General features: G+C 42.6%; 1 protein-coding gene across 1 annotated transcript in view; it reads right to left on the bottom strand.

Annotated features, from left to right (window-relative positions):
- The window catches only part of LOC127008594 (inter-alpha-trypsin inhibitor heavy chain H1-like), a 145,251-nt gene that overhangs the window by 60,210 nt on the left and 65,319 nt on the right, over positions 1-19,722 (bottom strand). Inside the window, exons 4-13 of the mRNA XM_050880804.1 lie at positions 14,298-14,399; positions 12,686-12,830; positions 11,658-11,748; positions 10,852-11,234; positions 7,046-7,222; positions 5,484-5,669; positions 3,830-3,963; positions 2,882-3,086; positions 1,759-1,929; positions 263-346 (exon numbers count right to left, since the gene is read on the bottom strand). Coding sequence (XP_050736761.1) covers positions 263-346; positions 1,759-1,929; positions 2,882-3,086; positions 3,830-3,963; positions 5,484-5,669; positions 7,046-7,222; positions 10,852-11,234; positions 11,658-11,748; positions 12,686-12,830; positions 14,298-14,399 — 1,678 coding nt within the window. The remainder of the gene's footprint in view (positions 1-262; positions 347-1,758; positions 1,930-2,881; positions 3,087-3,829; positions 3,964-5,483; positions 5,670-7,045; positions 7,223-10,851; positions 11,235-11,657; positions 11,749-12,685; positions 12,831-14,297; positions 14,400-19,722) is intronic.

Genomic DNA, 19,722 nt, shown 5'->3' on the forward strand with positions numbered 1-19,722 from the left:
CTACACCTCCTTTTTCCTCACATCCTCCACCCTCTGCTCTTTTTTCTCCTCCTCCTCCTCCTCCTCCTCCTTCTCCTCCACTTCGCTCTTCCGCTTTTTTTATGATTCTCCGAAAGTCACTCTCCTGATATCCTGGTATACTCAGTCCTCCTCCTCCTCCTCTTCCTCCTCCTCCTCCTCCTCCTCCTCCTCCTCCTCCTCCTCCTCCTCCTCCACGTATTGTTCACCCACTTTCTCACATTTTCCTTTTGCTTCTACTTACCCTGACAGCTATCTCCTTCGCCCTCGCCTTCATCTCCACGCGAAGGTTCCGGTCGTCAACTATCTCCACTGCATCGAGGAGGTCCTGGAAGAGAAGGAGGAGGAGGAGAAGGAGGTTAGAAGGAGAAGGAGGAGGAGGAGAACGTGTGAGAAGAGGTTAGGAGATGGGAGAAGGAGATGATTAAGAGAAGGAAGGAGGAGAAGACCAGGAGATGGGAGGATGAGGAGGAGGAGATGAAGTTAGACGATGGAGAAGGAGGATAAGATAACGAAGAAGAGGTTAGGAGTTGGAAGAAGATAAAGGAGATGAGGAGATTGGAGGAGGAGTTTAAGAAATAGGAGACGAGAAAAATACAAATGAACGAAATGGGAACGGGAAAAAAATAAACGAATGAAAACGAGGAAAAGAAGATAAGGGAGATGAGGAGGAGGAGTTTAAGAAATAGGAGACACGAGAAAAATACAAATGAACGAAATGGAAACGGAAAAAAAATAAACGAATGAAAACGAGGAAAAGAAGATAAGGGAGATGAGGAGGAGGAGTTTAAGAAATAGGAGACACGAGAAAAATACAAATGAACGAAATGGAAACGGAAAAAAAATAAACGAATGAAAACGAGGAAAAGAAGATAAGGGAGATAGGAGGAGGAGTTTAAGAAATAGGAGACACGAGAAAAATACAAATGAACGAAATGGAAACGGAAAAAAAATAAACGAATGAAAACGAGGAAAAGAAGATAAGGGAGACGAGGAGATTGGAGGAGGAGTTTAAGAAATAGGAGACGAGAAAAATACAAATGAACGAAATGGAAACGGAAAAAAAATAAACGAATTAAAACGAAAAAATGAAAGTGGAGATAAAAAGGAAACGTAAGGAATAAGAGAATAAGAAAATAGAAGATAAAGACGATGGATGGGAAGAAAAAAGAAAGAGGAGGAGGAGGTTGAGTAGGAGGAATGTAGAGAGAAATCAGTGAATTGGAAGGAAAAAGAAGGATAGAAGAAAAGAAAGTAAAGAGATAAAGAGGAAACATGAAGAAAAGAAAATAGAAAATAGAAGATAAAGACGATGGATGAGAGGAAAAACGAAAGAGGAGGAGGAGGTTTGAGTAGGAGGAATGTAGAGAGAAATCAGTGAACTGGAAGGAAAAAGAAGGATAGAAGGACGAAGAACAGGAGAAAGAAAAATAAAAAAGAAAGTCACCGCAAACACAACGACGCAAAACAAAAGCAAATAAAATAGCGAAAAAAAGAAGATGAGGAAACAGAATAGAGACAAAACAAGTGGAAAGAGAATATAGAAAACGGGAAGCAAAGAAAACAATTGAAAAACTCACTATTTTCAAACACAACAAAGCAAACAAAAGGAAAGAAAAAAACACGGGAAAAAAATATCTGCAAAAACTTAACCACAAACAACCAACACACAGATAACCCAAATTCACCCCCATCAACCACACCATCAGCCAGGTAAACTCGATCAAGGGCGCCACACACCTGCACGGTTAGGTACGCCCAGAGCCTCTCCACATGGTTGTCCCTCACCGGCGGCTCCTCGGTCGTGTAGGTCCTGGACACTCGTAGCTGCAGGGGTCCTTCCTTGCCGCGCCCTGCCACTACGGGATGTACCGCCCTCGCCCCCTCCCTCAGCTGTCCCGCCAACACCACCTGAGAAGACATAGATAGGTAGATAGATAGATTGGTTGATAAAGAGGTAGGTAGAGACAGGTAGATAGGTGCTCTATTTTTCTCCTCCTCCTCCTCGATAGTTTGAAAGTTAATTAGATCGATAGGTATGCTAGGTAGATAGATAGATAGAGATTGATAGATTAATAGAGTAAATTAGGAAGTTAGGTACATAGATGAATAGTTATATAGATAGTTGGATAGATAGGTAGAAAGATGTTAGATAAATAGATAAATAATTGAATAGATAGATTGATTGATTGATAGATAAAGAGATACAGAGATAGATAATTAAATGTGTAACGTCTTTAACTCATTGAAAACGAAGATGAAGAATTTAACATAGAAGAGAGAGAGAGAGAGAGAGAGAGAGAGAGAGAGAGAGAGAGAGAGAGAGAGAGAGAGAGAGAGAGAGAGAGAGAGAGAGGTTGTTTGCATCCTTTATCAATATTGGTTTTGGCGAGGGAATCGAACCCAATACCTGACGTTGTTTAGAAGCGTATGATGAGGCGGGAGATTGTGTTACCATTAGTGTTGCTTTCTTATCATTCTTGAGGCTTATTATAATAGTCTGCCCCTCCGTGTGTGTGTGTGTGTGTGTGTGTGTGTGTGTGTGTGTGTGTGTGTGTGTGTGTGTGTGTGTGTGTAAAATGTTTAACTCGTGGAAAAGAAAGAATGCTGAACTAAATTAAGTGGCAGAAAAAAAAATAACTGGAAATAATTGACGCGGAAGACTTAGTCAGAATATTCAATCAAAGGATACGAGGAACTGAATTGAACTGAAAAAAAAATAATTATAGAAAAAAGCGACAAACAAACAGACAGACAAAGACACAGAGATAAATATATTACCTGATCACAAAAGGATGTCATCTATTTGCGCCACACACACACACACACACACACACACACTCTCTCTCTCTCTCTCTCTCACCTCACTGCCAGAGTAGAAGTTGGTGGGTCCATAACGAATGACTGAATTCCTGTCCACCTCCTCTTCGCTGTACATGACATCCACGTCCGTTAGTAGCGGCGACGATATCTCTCCGTAGAACTCCTGCAGCTCTTCGGCGGTTTGTCCATCCTCATCTATCGCCCTCATGAAGCCTTCGTTGTCGGCGGCCACCTGTCTGAGTAGTCTGGAAGATGAGGATAGGTGCGGTTAATGAGGAGCGTGTTGAGGTGAGGTGAGGGAAGGTTCTTGTGCGAGCGTCGTGTGTTGTTATAGCTCTCCTGACCTTTGCCTTCTTTGCCCTGTCTTTTATTTCTTCCTCATGTTACTCCTCCCCTTTCTAGACCTTTGGAGGGAGGAGAAAGGGACAGAGAAAGAGAAGGGTTGGAGGGAAAAGGAATGGAGGGAGGGAGAAAGGGATGTAAAAAGAGAAGGGTTGGAGGGAAAAGGAATGGAGGGAGGGAGAAAGGGATGGAAAAAGAGAAGGGTTGGAGGGAAAAGGAATGGAGGGAGGGAGAACGGGATAGAAGGAGAAAGTGAAGGAGGGAGAAGACGAGGAGACGTTTGCCTTCCTCTCTATACCTTTCCCTCCCTCTCCAAACCTTTCCCTCCTTCTCCAGACCTTTCCCTCCCTCTCCAAACCTTTCCCTCCTTCTCCAGACCTTTCCCTCCCTCTCCAAACCTTTCCCTCCCTCTCCAAACCTTTCCCTCCTTCTCCAGACCTTTCCCTCCCTCTCCAAACCTTTTCCTCCCTCTCCAGACCTTTAATCTCCGTTTTTTCTTCCTTTATTTCCTTGCCACTCCTTCCTTTAACCTCTTTCCCTTTCTGTCTACAACATTTCCAATCTTTCCAAACCTTTCTCCCCCATGCCACGCCCTTCCCTACCTCCCCATACCAGCCCTACCCCTTCCTTCACCCGCTCCCCTTACCTCACGTCCGCGTCCTGGCCCAGAGCTAAGGAGAACACTGGCAGCTGGTGACGGTTCGCCTCCCGCACGTTTCTTCGCAGCTGCTCCGGACGCGTCTCGCCAATGTTCGGTTTTCCGTCTGTCAAGAACACCACCTGGAGGAACATAGGAAGATAGATCAAGGAAAAACATAAAAGGAGACAAAAGATAGAGAGTTGGACAAAGAATTAGTAGGAAGAGATTTGATAAATTGTAGAAAGAGAATTGGGCAAACTGTAGAAAGTGAGAGACAGAATAAGAGAAGAAAAACAGACTTATGAAATGACGGAAAATATTAAGAAGAATAACGGAAAAATCATATAAAAGGAGAGAAAAGAGAAATAGAGAGAGGACTGGACAAAGAAGTAGTAGGAAGAGATTTGATAAACTGTAGAAAGTGAAAGAGAGACAGAATAAGAGAAGAAAAACAGACTTATGAAATGACGGAAAATATTAAGAAGAATAACGGAAAAATCATATAAGGGAGAGAAGAGAGAGATAGAGAGAGGACTGGATAGAGAAGTAGTTGCAGAAATTGAGAGACAGAATAACAGAAGAAAAACAGACTTATGAAACGACGGAATATAGGAAGATGAAGAATAACGGAAAAATCATATTAAAGGAGAGAAGAGAGAGATAGAGAGAGGACTGGATAGAGAAGTAGTTGTAGAAATTGAGAGACAGAATAAGAGAAAAAAATGAGACGTGAAATGGCAGAACATGAAAGAAAAATAACGAAAAACACCATAAAGGAGAGAGAGAGAGAGAGAGAGAGAGAGAGAGAGAGAGAGTTAGTTAGTTGATTGGGCTTCTAGTGTCACTTAATTTGTTGTTCTTGGAGTGTAAGGTATCGTTAAGGAAGTTTCTCAATTATCCATCCATCTGTCTATCTATCAATCAATCTATCTATCTATCTATCTATCTATCTATCTGTCTATGTCTGTTCATCTATACATCACCTTTGCTTCCCCCTTCCTTTCTTCTCTCAGTCATCAGTTCTCTATTTCCTCGTATTCCTTCCTGCCTATCCCTATCTCACCATTTATTAACTCTATTCCTCTCTTTTCTCAATCTTCCTTCCTTTATCCTTTCTCTGTCCCTTTCTCCCTCCCTCAGCTCCTCTTCAGTCCAACGCTTCCCTTTCTCTATTCCTTTCTCCTTCCTTCCATTTCTACTCCCTTCCTTTTTCTACTCGTTTATCCTAGCTTTTCTCCCTTCCTCCATTTTTCTTTCCTCCAACCCTTCCTTTCTCTATCCCTTTTTCCCTCTATCTCTCTCTCCCTCCCTCAGTTCCTCTTCCCTCCAACTTTCCCTTCCTCTACCCCTTCTTCTCTCTATCCCTTTTCCCTTCTGTCTCTCTCTCCCTCCCTCAGTTCCTCTTCCTTTCAACTCTCCCTTCCTCTACCCCTTCTTCTCTCTATCCCTTTTTCCTTCTATCTCTCTCTCCCTCCCTCAGTTCCTCTTCCCTCCAACTCTCCCTTCCTCTACCCCTTCTTCTCTCTATCCCTTTTCCCTTCTGCCCCATTCTCCCTCCCTCAGTTCCTCTTGCCTCCAACTCTCCCTTTCCCTACCCCTTTTTACTTTCCCGCATACCGACCTGTCCTCCCCATCGTCCCTTACCTGCCCCCCCCTTTACCTGGCGTGCTGGGGCGTGCGTGGAGTTATGTGTGTTGGCCCCCGTCACCGCCTGCAGAAGCGCCTCGTTGATGTTGGTGCCGCCCAGGGCCTGCAGCGCCTGAATCTTGGCCACGCCCTCCTCCACCTCGCCGGGCAGGGCTCTGTACACGCCCAGGGACCGAACGCGGGTGGAGAACGCGAGGACCTGTTCGGGAGTTGTTGGTGGTTCAAGTGTATTATCTTCCTCTCCAGCAACATTACCAGATTATCGTACTCGGAGCCTCGTATTTACCAGTTTCTAAGCCATAGCTATTGCCAAGAAACACCAATAACTAACCATTTTAACGATAACTATATATGAAGGCAGTTATTGGGGTCGAGGAGGCAGTTTTGGGGTCGGACATCGGCAAACATAGGAGGCTGAGTACGACAATCTGGCAGTGTTGCTCTCCAGACCTTTTCCTCCATCTCCAGACCTTTTCCTCCATCTCCAGACCTTTTCCTCCATCTCCAGACTTTTTCCTCCATCTCCAGACCTTTTCCTTCACCTCTAGACCTTTTACTCCATCTCCAGACCATTTTTCTCCATCTCCAGACCATTTTTCTCCATCTCCAGACCTTTTCCTCCATCTCTCCTCCCCTCCCCTCTCCAGACCTTTTCTTCCATCTCTAAACCTTTTCCTCCCCTCTGCAGACCTTTTCCTCCATCTCTAGACCTTTTTCTCCATCTCTAGACCTTTTCCTCCATCTCTAAACATTTTCCTCCATCTCCAGACCTTTTCCTCCATCTCTAAACATTTTCCTCCATCTCTAGACCTTTTCCTCCATCTCCAGACCTTTTCCTCCATCTCCAGACCTTTTCCTCCCTCTCCAGACCTTTTCCTCCATCTCCAGACCTTTTCCTCCCCTCTCCAGACCTTTTCCTCCATCTCCAGACCTTTTCCTCCATCTCCAGACCTTTTCCTCCATCTCCAGACCTTTTCCTCCATCTCCAGACCTTTTCCTCCATCTCCAGACCTTTTCCTCCATCTCCAGACCTTTTCCTCCATCTTCAGACCTTTTCCTCCATCTCTAGACCTTTTCGTCCATCTCCAGACCTTTTCTTCCCTCTCTAGACCTTTTCCTCCATCTCCAGACCTTTTCCTCCATCTCTAGACCTTTTCCTCCACCTCCAGACCTTTTCCTCCACCTCTTTTCTTTTCCTCCATCTCTAGACCTTTTCCTCCTCCCTTTCCCTTTTTCCTCTCTCTCTCTCTCTCTCTCTCTCTCTCTCTCTCTCTCTCTCTCTCTCTCTCTCTCTCTCTCTCTCTCTCTCTCTCTCTCTCTCTCTCTCTCTCTCTCTCTCTCTCTCTCTCTCTCTCTCTCTCTCTCTCTCTCTCTCTCTCTCTCTCTCTCTCTCTCTCTCTCTATCTCTCTCTCTCTCTCTCTCAACTCTCGCTCTCTCTCTCTCTCGATCTCTCTCTCTCTCTCTCTCTCTGTGACCTAACTACGACTAACTTTGGATTGGGTTTGCATACGAAAGCCCCCCAACACCCTCTCCCCCACCCACCCACCCACACACACACACACAGGCACGCGCACCTCAAAAGAGTCCTCGGCCGGCATGCCTCTGATGATGGCTATGATCGCCTTCTTTAGCTGGTCCAGTTTCCCGTGGTCACTCATGGAACCAGAGACGTCGAGGGCGAAGACAGTGTGCGCCGGCAGCTTCGGGAGTCCCTCAGGGCTTAGGTAGTGCACAAAGAACCGCCCCAATACCTGTAGAAGGGGCAGAAGGGAGGGGGGTCAGCAAGGGAGGCAGCTCAAGGGCAAAAAACAACAAACAACAACAAGAAAACATTTAGGATCGCATTACAAGACATGTCGCAGCCCAAGAACAAGGCTTTCGTAGGAGTTGTGGGCGTTTCCAGGGGTAGTTTTATGACCCTGGTGGTAGTGTGAGTCTTCTTCTGTACCGTGAACCTAAGAAACACACATTTGACAAGGCTTTCGTAGGAGTTGTGGGCATTTCCAGGGGTAGTTTTATGACCCTGGTGGTAGTGTGAGTCTTCTTCTGTACCATGAACCTAAGAAACACACATTTGACAAGGCTTTCGTAGGAGTTGTGGGCGTTTCCAGGGGTAGTTTTATGACCCTGGTGGTAGTGTGAGCCTTCTTCTGTACCGTGAACCTAAGAAACACACATTTGACAAGGCTTTCGTAGGAGTTGTGGGCGTTTCCAGGGGTAGTTTTATGACCCTGGTGGTAGTGTGAGCCTTCTTCTGTACCGTGAACCTAAGAAACACACATTTGACAAGGCTTTCGTTGGAGTTGTGGGCGTTTCCAGGGGTAGTTTTATGACCCTGGTGGTAGTGTGAGTCTTCTTCTGTACCGTGAACCTAAGAAACACACATTTGACAAGGCTTTCGTAGGAGTTGTGGGCGTTTCCAGGAGTAGTTTTATGACCCTGGTGGTAGTGTGAGTCTTCTTCTGTACCATGAACCTGAAGAAACACACATTTAACAACACTTTCGTAGGAGTTGTGGGCGTTTCCAGGGGTAGTTTTATGACCCTGGTGGTAGTGTGAGTCTTCTTCTGTACCATGAACCTAAGAAACACACATTTGACAAGGCTTTCGTAGGAGTTGTGGGCGTTTCCAGGGGTAGTTTTATGACCCTGGTGGTAGTGTGAGTCTTCTTCTGTACCGTGAACCTGAAGAAACACACATTTGACAAGGCTTTCGTAGGAGTTGTGGGCGTTTCCAGGGGTAGTTTTATGACCCTGGTGGTAGTGTGAGTCTTCTTCTGAACCGTGAACCTAAGAAACACACATTTGACAAGGCTTTCGTAGGAGTTGTGGGCATTTCCAGGGGTAGTTTTATGACCCTGGTGGTAGTGTGAGTCTTCTTCTGTACCATGAACCTAAGAAACACTCATTTGACAAAGCTCTCGTAGGAGTTTTGGGCATTTCCAAGGGTAGTTAAATGACCCTGGTGGTAGTGTAACCTTTCTTCTGTACCATGAACCTAAGAAACACTCATTTGACAAAGCTCTCGTAGGAGTTTTGGGCATTTCCAGGGGTAGTTAAATGACCCTGGTGGTAGTGTGTCTTCTTCTGAACCATGAACCTGAAGAAACACACATTTGACAAGGCTTTCGTAGGAGTTGTGGGCGTTTACAGGGGTAGTTTTATGACCCTGGTGATAGTGTGAGTCTTCTTCTGAACCATGAACCTAAGAAACACTCATTAGAACCCAACTGACCCCCTTTTTGACCTTTAGAAATAATTGATGTGAGAAATGGAAATGCCCACAACTCCTTCGAATGCCTTGTCAAATATGTGTTCTTGGGCGGCGAAATGTCTCCAAATGCGACCCTATGTAGACGCTCCACTAGGAAAAGATAAAGAGATTGGGAGTCCAGAAAAGAGGTTAGGTTGGGTTCTGTATGTGTGTGTGTCCTGTTGTGGTTGATGTGTTTGGGTTGCGGTGTGGTTGTTAAGTCCTCGTGTGGTTGTTTGGTTGTGTGTCCTCTTTCTGGGTGTGTTTGTGACCCATAGGAGGAGCAGAAGGGGTTGGGTTGGGTTCTATATGTGTCTGTGTGTTAGTTGTGGGTTGTGTTGTTGTTAAGTTCGTATGTGGTTGTTTGGTTGTATTTAAATTTCCTCTTTCTGAATGTATTTGTGTTTATTCTCATAGTGAAATGGCTAATAGTTCTCCTCTTCTTCCTCATCCTCCTCCTCCACCTCCCTCGACCAATATCCCTCTCCTCCTCCTCTTCCTCTTCCTCCTCTTCTGCCTCTTCTCCTCCTCTCTGTGTCCTCATTCTAAACCTCCTCCTCTTCTTCCTCCTCCTCGTCCTCTTCCTTCAACGGCCCCTATTCCCCTCCTTCCCCTCCTCCTCCTCCTCCTCCTCCTCCTCCTCTTCTGCCTCTTCTCCTCCTCTCTGTGTCCTCATTCTAATCCTCCTCCTCTTCTTCCTCCTCCTCGTCCTCTCCCTTCCACGGCCCACATCCCCCTCTTCTTCCTCCTCCTCCTGCTCCTCCTCCTCCTCTCCGTGTCCTCATTCTAATCCTCCTCCTCTTCTTCCTCCTCCTCGTCCTCTTCCTTCAACGGCCCCTATTCCCCTCCTTCACCTCCTCCTCTTCCTCCTCCTCCTGAGGAGCCTCAGGTCTGGATCCTGAGGCTGCCCTGTGTTGGCCACTCGTCCTCTTCCATTCTCCCTGTGTTTCCATGTTCTTATGTTCTTATGTAATGAAGTCATTTTCCCCCACAGCTTAGGTTACCAGTAGTGTAAGTTAAGGGTAGTAATTTCCTCTTATTTCTCTCTTTACTGTAAAATTTCCATGTCCCTTTCTTCCTTAAAGGTACATGGTGTTCTCTTCTAACTATTTCCTGCCGGCACGTTGCCGGAGGGAGAGGTGGGTGGGGAGGAGCCTTCATCTATTCTGTCCTGTCCTACCACACGTAGATTACTAGTAGTAGCGGTAGTAAACAGACACCCTCGCCATAGACCGATAGGTCTTCTGGTGTCTGTTCTTCCTATGTATTCCTATGTATTCCTCCTCCTCTTCTGCCTCTTCTCCTCCTCTCTGTGTCCTCATTCTAATCCTCCTCCTTCTTCCTCCTCCTCGTCCTCTTCCTTCCCCTCCTCCTCCTCTCCTTCTCTCTGTATCCTCATTTCCTTCTTTTTCTTCCTCATTTTTCAGGTTTTCTCCTCCAGGTATTTTTTTCCTCTGTTTTTTTCCTCCTCGCTCCCGTCACCTAGCTTTCCTCCTCGTTATTTTTTTTTTCTTTTTTTATGTGTGTTCGTTATGCTCTCCTCCTCTTCCTCTTTCTCTTCCTCCTCCTGCTCCTTCTCCTCCTCCTCCTCTTCTTCCAAAGATAGGAAGGATTTGAGGATAGTATTATTCCTCTTCGCCTTCCTTTCTTTCCTTTCCTCCTCCCTTCCTTCTTTCTCCTTTCCCTCCTTCTCTCCTCCTTTTCGCCTTCCTTTCCTTCCTTCCCTTCTTCTTCTCCCTTTACCCTTCCTCTCTTTTTTCTCCTTTCCCTCCTTCTCTCCTCCTTTTCGCCTTCCTTTCCTTCCTTCCCTTCTTCTTCTCCCTTTACCCTTCCTCTCTTTTTTCTCCTTTCCCTCCTTCTCTCCTCCTTTTCGCCTTCCTTTCCTTCCTTCCCTTCTTCTCCCTTCTCCCTTCCTTCTTTCTCCTTTCTCTCCTTCTCCCCTCCTCCTCCTCCTCCTTTTCGCCTTCCTTTCTTTCCCTCTCCTTCTTTCCCTCCTTCCCTCCTCCCTCTCTTCCCTTCTATCCCCATTTCCCTCCTCCTCCTCCTCCCCTCCTTATAATCTCTTTCGTCTTCATTCCCTTTCTTTCCTTCTCCTCCGTCTCCTCCTCCTTTTCCTCCTCCTTCTCACCTGTATTTCGCCTCCATCCGTTGCTCTTTCCGCATCGTAGTTTATGGATAGCCTGTTCTTGTCCTTCATTCCGTTAGACTCGTTGGCGACACTTCGGCGACTCCTGCTACTGACGGCGACCTCCCTGCTGCTATTACTACTGCTACTGGTGCTATTACTGCTGCTGTTGCTGCTAGTGCTGTTGCCAGACGTTGTTACATTCACGTTACTGTTGTTGTTTCTGTTGCTTGAGTCAGTGGTGATGTGGTTGGGGATGTTTGCTTCTACTTTTTCGTCTCCGTCTTCTTCTTCGTCTCTTCTTTCTCCTTCTCTTCCTCCCCCTCCTCCTCCTCCTCGATGGTACGTGAGGATTATTTCGTTGTCTTTCGTTATCTCTTCTCTCACTGCAGGGAAGAATAATGAGGGTAATTAAAAGATAAGTGGATGAGTAGGTTAATTAAGTAAAGGTCTTTTTAAATGGCTTTACATCCTAGTCTTTCGTTATCAGTCTCCTTATTCGACTATTTCTTCTTCTTCTTCCTCTGTCTCCTCCTCCTCCTTCTCCTCTTCCTCCTCCTCCTAATCGTCATCATCCTTATTATCATCCTCTCTCCTGCGCTATGTTTGTCGTGTTTTCGTGGTGACAACGGGAAAACACTTTAGTTCCTGGTTGTTTATGTGTGTTTCTTTACTACTACTACTACTACTACTACTACTACTACTACTACTACTACTACTATTACTACTACTGCTAATAATGATAATAATAATAATAATAATAATAATAATAATAATAATAATAATAGTGCAACGGATGTCTAGCTTACCTGACGGAGGGCTGGGTTGTTGGAGCACCTGTAGATTCCTAATTACGGCCGCCTCCTTCACCCTCACCTCCACCCGCTGTTCACGTGTGCCCTGGAAGGTGGTCCACATCATCAACAACAACAACAACAACAACAACAACAACAACAACAACATCAACGACAACAACAAAAAATAAATAACAGGAAGAAAAAAACAGTAGAAAAAAAAACAGGAAGAAAAAACAACAGGAGGAAAAAACAGGAAGAAGAAACAGGATGAAAAAACAGGATGAAACAACAAGAAAAAAACAGGAAGAAGAAATAACAGGAGGAAAAAAAAAACAATTAAAAAACAATAAATAATAAAAAGGAAAAAAAATTAACAAAACCTTAAAGAACAGACTAAAGTTGAGGAAACACAATAAGATGGAATATGACCCTTACAGAAGAAGGCGGTACAGAAGACGGTGGGACAGAAGAAAGGCCAAACTACTACCAGACGAGTCATTAAACTACCCCTGGAAATGCCCAAAACTCCTACGAAAGCCTTGCCAGATTTGTAAGGTTGGGCGGTGAAGGTTGAAGAATAAGGCCAAGAAGAGCATGAGGAGGAGGAGGAAGAAGACACTGAAAACGAAAAGAAAGAAGAGAGAGAAGGAAAAAATAGGAATCCTGCGAGAAAATGAGGAAAATATAGTGGCGAAGAAGGATTAGGAAGTAGGAAGATGAAAAAAGGAGGAGAAAGAAGAAAGAAAATAAGGAAAATATAGTGGCGAAGAAGGATTAGGAAGTAGGAAGAAGAAAAAAGGAGGAGAAAGAAGAAAGAAAATAAGGAAAATATAGTGGCGAAGAAGGATTAGGAAGTAGGAAGATGAAAAAAAGAGGAGAAAGAAGAAAGAAAATAAGCAAAATATAGAGGCGAAGAAGGATTAGGAAGCAGGAAGAAGAAAAAAAGAGAGGAGCAAAATGAAGAAAGAAAATAAAAAGAATAATCAGAATAATAATAAGAAGAACTAAAGGAGGATGAGGAATATGACCCTGAGACTCACGGCGTAGGGTGGCAGGTGGACGGTGTAGGTGTACCGCCCCTGCACCCGCTGAAGGAGCTGCTCGTAGAAGACGTAGAAGGTGGCGTGGTCCAGCGGCGCCACTTCGATGCTGGCTTTGAACTTCTGCGTCTCCTGCGTGGCAACCCTGATGAAGAGAAGACTGAATGATGACGAAGAGGAAAGAGGAGAAGGAGAAGGAGGAGGAGGCTGAGGAATATGTGAAAAGGAGGAAAAAGAGGAGGAGGAGAAAACAGAAGATGGAGACTAAAAAGATGTAGATGATTATGTTGAAGAAGAACAAGAATAAGAACAGGAAGGAAAAGTTGAAGAACGAAGCCCAAAAGGAGAGCATGGAGAGGAGGAGGAAGAGGAGGAAGAAGAAAGAAGATATAGGAGACAACAAAAAGAAAAAGACGAAGTAAAAACAAAGGAAAAAAAGCATGGAAGAGAGGAGGAGAAGACGAAGTACAAACCCAAGAAGAAAAGCATGAGGAAGAGGAGGAGGAGGAAGAGGAAGAAGATTTTGAAAGCGGAAAAAAGAATAAGAACCAGAGGGTAAAGTCGAAGAACAATGCTAAGAGGAAGAGCAGAAAACTGTGAGAAAATTAGCAAAAAATGGTTGGCTCAGTAGGAGGAGGAGGAGAAGGAAGTAGGAAAAAAAAGGAGCAAGAAGAAGAAAAAGAAAAAGAAGAAGAAAAAAGGAGGAGAAATGTGTGGAAAGTAGGAGAAAGAGGAGGAGGAGGAGAAGACAGAAGAGGGAGATGACTATGATGAAGAAGAAAAAGAAGAACAGGAACAGGAACAAGGAGGAGGAGGAGGAAGAAGAAACTAAAAACGAAAAGAAATGAGATAGAAGAAAAAAGAAGAAAATAATGAGAAAGCGAACAAAGAAGATGAAAATAACAGACGAAGAATAAGAAGTGGAGAGAAGGAACAGAAAATAATAGGAAAAGAAAGGAGAAAGGAAAGGAAAAGAGAGATAAAGCAAGCAAAGAAGAGGAAAAGATTAGTCAAAATATGAGAAGAGAATCAGGAACAGGAAAAAAGAGGAGAAAAAGAAGAAAAGAAAAATAAAGAAGAGAAAAACACTAGGCGATGGGTGAAAGGAAGGAAAGGAGAAATAGAAAAAGATAAGTGAAAAAGAAAAAAAAGAATAGAAGTTATATTTGTGTACGTATGAAGGGAACGTAATGATGGTGTGTGTGTGTGTGTGTGTGTGTGTGTGTGTGTGTGTGTGTGTGTGTGTGTGTTAGAAGAGAGGAAGAAAAAGAAAGAGAGAAACCAAAGAAGGAGAAAGAAAGGTGGAACAAGCAAGAAAGGGATTAAGTTGATGTGTAAATATCTGTGTAGGTATGCGAGGACCTCAATTGTGTGTACGTGTGTTCGTGTGCGTGTGTGTGTGTGTGTGTGTGTGTGTGTGTGTGTGTGTGTGTGTGTGTGTAAGAAGAGAGGAAGAAAGAGAGGAAGAGAGAGGCCGAAAAAGGAGAAGGAAAGGTGGAACAAGCAAGAAAGAAAGTTAATGTGTGAATACTTGTGTCGGTATGCGAGGACCTCAGTTGTATGTACGTGTTTTCGTGTGTGTGTGTGTGTGTGTGTGTGTGTGTGTGTGTACCTGCGGCCTCCTGACGTGGACTGCTGGTTCCTGGAAGTCTTCTGTCCCTGGGCTTTCTCCTTCTCCTGCACCTTCGTCGTGATGTTCCTCCCGCCCGTCTCCCTGAGGACAGAGACCAAGGGAAATAATCATGAGAGGAAATGAGCAAAAAATGGATGGCGCAGAAGAAGGACGAGGAGGAGGAGAATGAGGAAGCAGGAAGAAGAGAAAAAGACGAATGAGCAAGAAGAAGACGAAAAAGAAGAAGAGGAAAAAGGAGGAGGAGGAGGAATGTGTAGAGAATATAAGAGAGAGGAAGAGGCGGAGGAGAAGACAGAAGATGGAGACTAAAAAGATGAAGATGATTATGCTGTAGAAAAAGAGGAACAAGAACAGGAACAAGACCAAGAGCAGAACATAAGGAGGAGGAGGAGGAGGAGGAAGAGGAGGAGGAGGAAACAAATCTCCCCTCCCCCACCACCACCACCACACACACAAACAAACCCACGCAAGTTATCAAATCTAGTGTGTGTGTGTGTGTGTGTGTGTGTGTGTGTGTGTGTGTGTACCCAACACTTTTTATACCCAGCCTCGAAGTTTCCATTCACGAATCTTCCTCCTTCGTTATTTTTTTTTCATTCCTTTTTTTCCTCCGTATTTTTCTCTCCCACACATGCGACGGAGAACCTGTGGCGGTCTCTCTCTCTCTCTCTCTCTCTCTCTCTCTCTCTCGCTCTCGCTTTCGTTCCCTCTCTCTCTCTCTGTTATGATGACTGCAATTCCACTGAAGCCTTTGCGAACAGGAGTCACAATATTTATCTCCTCCGCGCACCTCGATCAGATTAGATTTACCTGTTTGTCACCTGGTCCGCGTGTGGCAGGTGTATCGGAAAGTTTTTTTTTTTCTTCTTTACAGCCAAGGAGACAGTTCAAGGGCGTAAAGAAAAATATAAAAAAAAAAGCCCGCTACTTAATGCTCCTGAATAGAGGTCAAAGGAGTGGCCAAAAAGAGAGGTCCTGATACTTGATACCTGATAAATTGAAGTTCTTTGCAGTATCCGTCTGAGAGCCTCCAGTCATTATCGAGCCAATCAGAAGGTAAAGATGATTGGACCAGGTGCACGTTGATGGATTCGATAAGTCACGTTTTACACGCATGAAGAAACAACAGTATTCGATTTTTAATATTATTCGCTTTTCAAAAGGTTAAGACGAATGAAGTGGATTATATAGAGAAGCTCAGTTGATGGATTTGATAAGCAACTTTTTACACACTTGTGGTATTTTAAAATCACTAGCTTCATCGTTTTTCTTATATATTTTGAATTTGAAAAGAATAAATAAGAAACGTTCGCATTTTTTTATTTTTTATTTTTTTTCTTATTCATGTTAGTTGGCATAACGATCGATTGTGACTTTATTCCCATATATGTTTTTTACCTTCAAGTTTCTGGAGAAGTAGATTTTTTTCATGTGATTTTTACTCTTTTTTCATCGTTTCAGTTTATATTTCCCAAAACTGATTTTCTTTTTTGTACTCTATTTAGATTATTTTAGTTTTTCTTCTTTTTTTTTACGCCCTTGCACTGTCTCCTCTGCTGTAAAAAAAAAATATTAGGTTTCCGGAGTTGATAATTTTAATGCATTTCTTTTTCTTTTCCTCGTGTCCACCTTAACATGTTATACCAAATTTCGAGGTAAGCATTTTTTCAGTGTGACTTTCTTTCCCTCTTCCACCTCTGCCTGTTATCGTCCATCCCACTGTTATCTATACACTTATTCCTGTAGCGAACACGTGTATGAGAACTGAAGCGATTTTTTTTTTCAATAAAGGAAGCAGCTCCAGGGTAAAATAACAAAAACCGTAACAAAAAAAGCTTGACCAAATTATTACGAACTTTCAGAACAGCCAATAAATGAATATGAAGGCAAACTTAAAACGAGAGAAAAATAACCCAGCACACAAAACGGCAACAAAAAAGCCCCCTCCGGTAAAAGAAAAAAAAACGAGAGGCCAAAAAGTATCACAAACTTTTAGAATAGCGAATAAACCTAAACCTTTACATATAACTTCATGTTTCCCGAGAAATGGATTTTTCCTATGTGATGTTTTTCCCTTTTTTCATCTTTTCAGCTTATATTAGTTTCCGGAGAAGTTGATATTTTAATGCGTTCTGCTTTCCTAGCGTCCACAATTTAAAACGAGAGAGAAAAAAATCCTGTGTCATTAAATTTCGACATCTCCGGCTCAGCTCAGTCAGTGCGCTGAAGGCCTCGTTTTCACTCCGTTGGGCCCGAGAGTTGATAATGAGAACAGTCAAGAGAGCAATCATGGCCCTAATTGCAGAGGCATTCAATACTCTCCTGAAGGACGTGCCGGGGCTGGTTAATAGTCTCTCTCTTAAGGCCAAATGAGCGAGAGAATTTGATGAAGTTTCGGTCTTAAGTCTGGCGGTTTTGTCCTGACGGAGAGGCGTGGGACACTACTGAAACAAGTACTTTTTCTATGACACGGGAGGCGGCTCAAGGCCAAAAAACAAGATCATCAACAAAAGAATACCGCTAAACGCTGCTCCGAGAAAAGGAAAAAGGAAAGAGGGGCCAAAAATGGGGTCGATTCCGGATGGAGAGGTGTCTTGATTTATTTTTTCTATTATTATTATTATTATTATTTTTTTTTTTTTTTTTTTTTTTTTAAGGTGCTGCTCGTTGCGCCGATAGACTTTTTTGAGGAGTCTCCTGTACGACCCCAGCGCGTTAGTGGCGCAGGCGAATTTTACTTATAGTGGCTGCCGTGATGTACGACTTGCTTGGCCCATGCTGCCCCCGGTGCTCCATTTGATCGAAGTTACTGAAGTTAACGTTGCCTGCCACTCGGCGATGGTTTAAAATTGTCAACGTGCGTCAGTGAGGACTCGAACCACGCCCGCACGCTAACCACTCGGCCACCGCCTCCCTCGGATACTCTCCTCTTGAAAATTCTACTTCTCTGGATAATTGAAATCATATGTAAAGGTAAAAAAAATATAGAAAGAAATAGTCCATAAAAGCGCATTCAGAAACATCATTTAAACTCTTTGGAAACCTTTAAGAGAGAATCTAACTGAGTTTTAGTCTTTAAGTCGAAGATTTTGCCCTGAATTTGTAAGTCAAGTATCACTTCAAACGAGGACATTCATGGCATCAAACGCATCCACTGACTCGGAAACCTTCAAGAGTGATTTAAGAGACATTCAAAAGGAAAAAATGCATTAATTATACGAGGACATTCATTTTGATGTTCTTTTACTTTTCGCTTTTCGGGAGAGCAGCGGGACAAAGGACTTTTATTTCTGTTTTCTTTTCTTTTCTTTTTTCACCTTGAACTGCTCCGCCTTCATTGACGTATAAAAAAAATGGTTTCATTCCACGAAGATATTCATGTATGTAGTTTTTTTTTATGTTTCGCTTTTGTGGATGATAATAGATATGGTTGACTTTTCCTCCACTGAACTGCCTCCATTGCTGTATATAAAAATGAGGAGTCTTTGTACGTAGATATTCATGTGAGTAGTTTTTTTTTTTTCGCTTTTGAGGCTGAAAATCAATATAGAAGACTTTTTTCTCCCTTGAACTGCCTCCATCGCTGTTTAAAAAAAAGGACTCATTGTACGTGGATATTCATTTGGGTGATCTTTAATTTTTTGCTTTTTAGGATGATAGTATCGACATAGCGGACTTTTCCTGTATCTTTTATTTTTTTCTTTCTTATTTATTGCCCAGCGGACTTTTCCTGTATCTTTTATTTTTTTCTTTCTTATTTATTGCCCAGCGGACTTTTCCTGTATCTTTTATTTTTTTCTTTCTTATTTATTGCCCAGCGGACTTTTCCTGTATCTTTTATTTTTTTCTTTCTTATTTATTGCCCAGCGGACTTTTCCTGTATCTTTTTTTTTCTTTCTTATTTATTGCCCAGCGGACTTTTCCTGTATCTTTTTTTTTCTTTCTTATTTATTGCCCAGCGGACTTTTCCTGTATCTTTTTTTTTTCTTTCTTATTTATTGCCCAGCGGACTTTTCCTGTATCTTTTATTTTTTTCTTTCTTATTTATTGCCCAGCGGACTTTTCCTGTATCTTTAATTTTTTCTTTCTTATTTATTGACCAGCGGACTTTTCCTGTATCTTTTCTTTTTTTTTCTTTCTTATTTATTGCCCAGGGGACTTTTCCTTTTTTTTTTTTTTATTTCTTATTTATTGCCCAGCGGACTTTTCCTGTATCTTTTAAATTTTTTATCTTATTTATTGCCCAGCGGACTTTTCTTGTATCTTTTTTTTTTCTTTCTTATTTATTGCCCAGCGGACTTTTCCTGTATCTTTTTTTTTCTTTCTTATTTATTGCCCAGCGGACTTTTCCTGTATCTTTTAAATTTTTTATCTTATTTATTGCCCAGCGGACTTTTCCTGTATCTTTTAATTTTTTTTTTCTTATTTATTGCCCAGCGGACTTTTCTTGTATCTTTTAATTTTTTTTCTTTCTTATTTATTGCCCAGCGGACTTTTCTTGTATCTTTTAATTTTTTTCTTTCTTATTTATTGCCCTTGAAGGAAGCAGCTCCAGGGCAAAAATCAAAAACCGTAACAAAAAAAGCCAGGCCAAATTACTTCGAACTCTCAGAACAGCCATTAAATGAATATGAAGGCAAACTTAAAACGAGAGAAAAATAACCCAATAAACAAAACGGCGACAAAAAAAAAAAAAAAGCCCTCTAGACGCTGCACCGGCAAAAAAAAAAAAAAAAAAAAAACGAGACTAAATTATCCTTGCCAAAATTGCCGACATAAGAAAAAATTGGAGTCATCGCACGGAGATATTCATGTGAATAGTCTTATTATTTGCTTTTGAGGAGGATAATCGACATAGCGGACTTTTTATTTATTTATTTTTTTTTTTATATATATTTTTTTTTTCCCCTCTGAGCTGCTTCCATTACTGTAAAAAAAATTGCTGTCACTGTACGGAGATCTCAATTTAGATAGTACTTTATTTTTTGATTTTGGGGAGCTGCGAGTTAAATGACTTTTCCTGTACCTTTTTTTTTCGGGGGGGGAGGGAGGGTGGACTTTAACTGTCTCCATACCTGTACAAAAATGTATTTATTCTACGACGACATTATTTATATTTATTTTTTCTTATTTCTCGGTTTTGGCGATGGGCGGCATAGCGTCTTTTTTTTCTGTGTATTATTTCTTTAACTGCCTCCATAACTGATAAAGATAATTTGATTTTACGAGATATAGATATTCGTTTTGATATATTTTTTACTACACGCTTTAGTGGATAGGCGGCAGAGCGTCTTTTTTTCTCTGTATTATTTCTTTAACTGCCTCCATAACGATTTTACGAGATATAGTTATTCGTTTTGATATATTTTTTACTTCTCGCTTTAGTGGATAGGCGGCAGAGCGT

This window comes from Eriocheir sinensis, chromosome 38, assembly GCF_024679095.1.
Source record: "Eriocheir sinensis breed Jianghai 21 chromosome 38, ASM2467909v1, whole genome shotgun sequence".
Taxonomy (NCBI): domain Eukaryota; kingdom Metazoa; phylum Arthropoda; class Malacostraca; order Decapoda; family Varunidae; genus Eriocheir; species Eriocheir sinensis.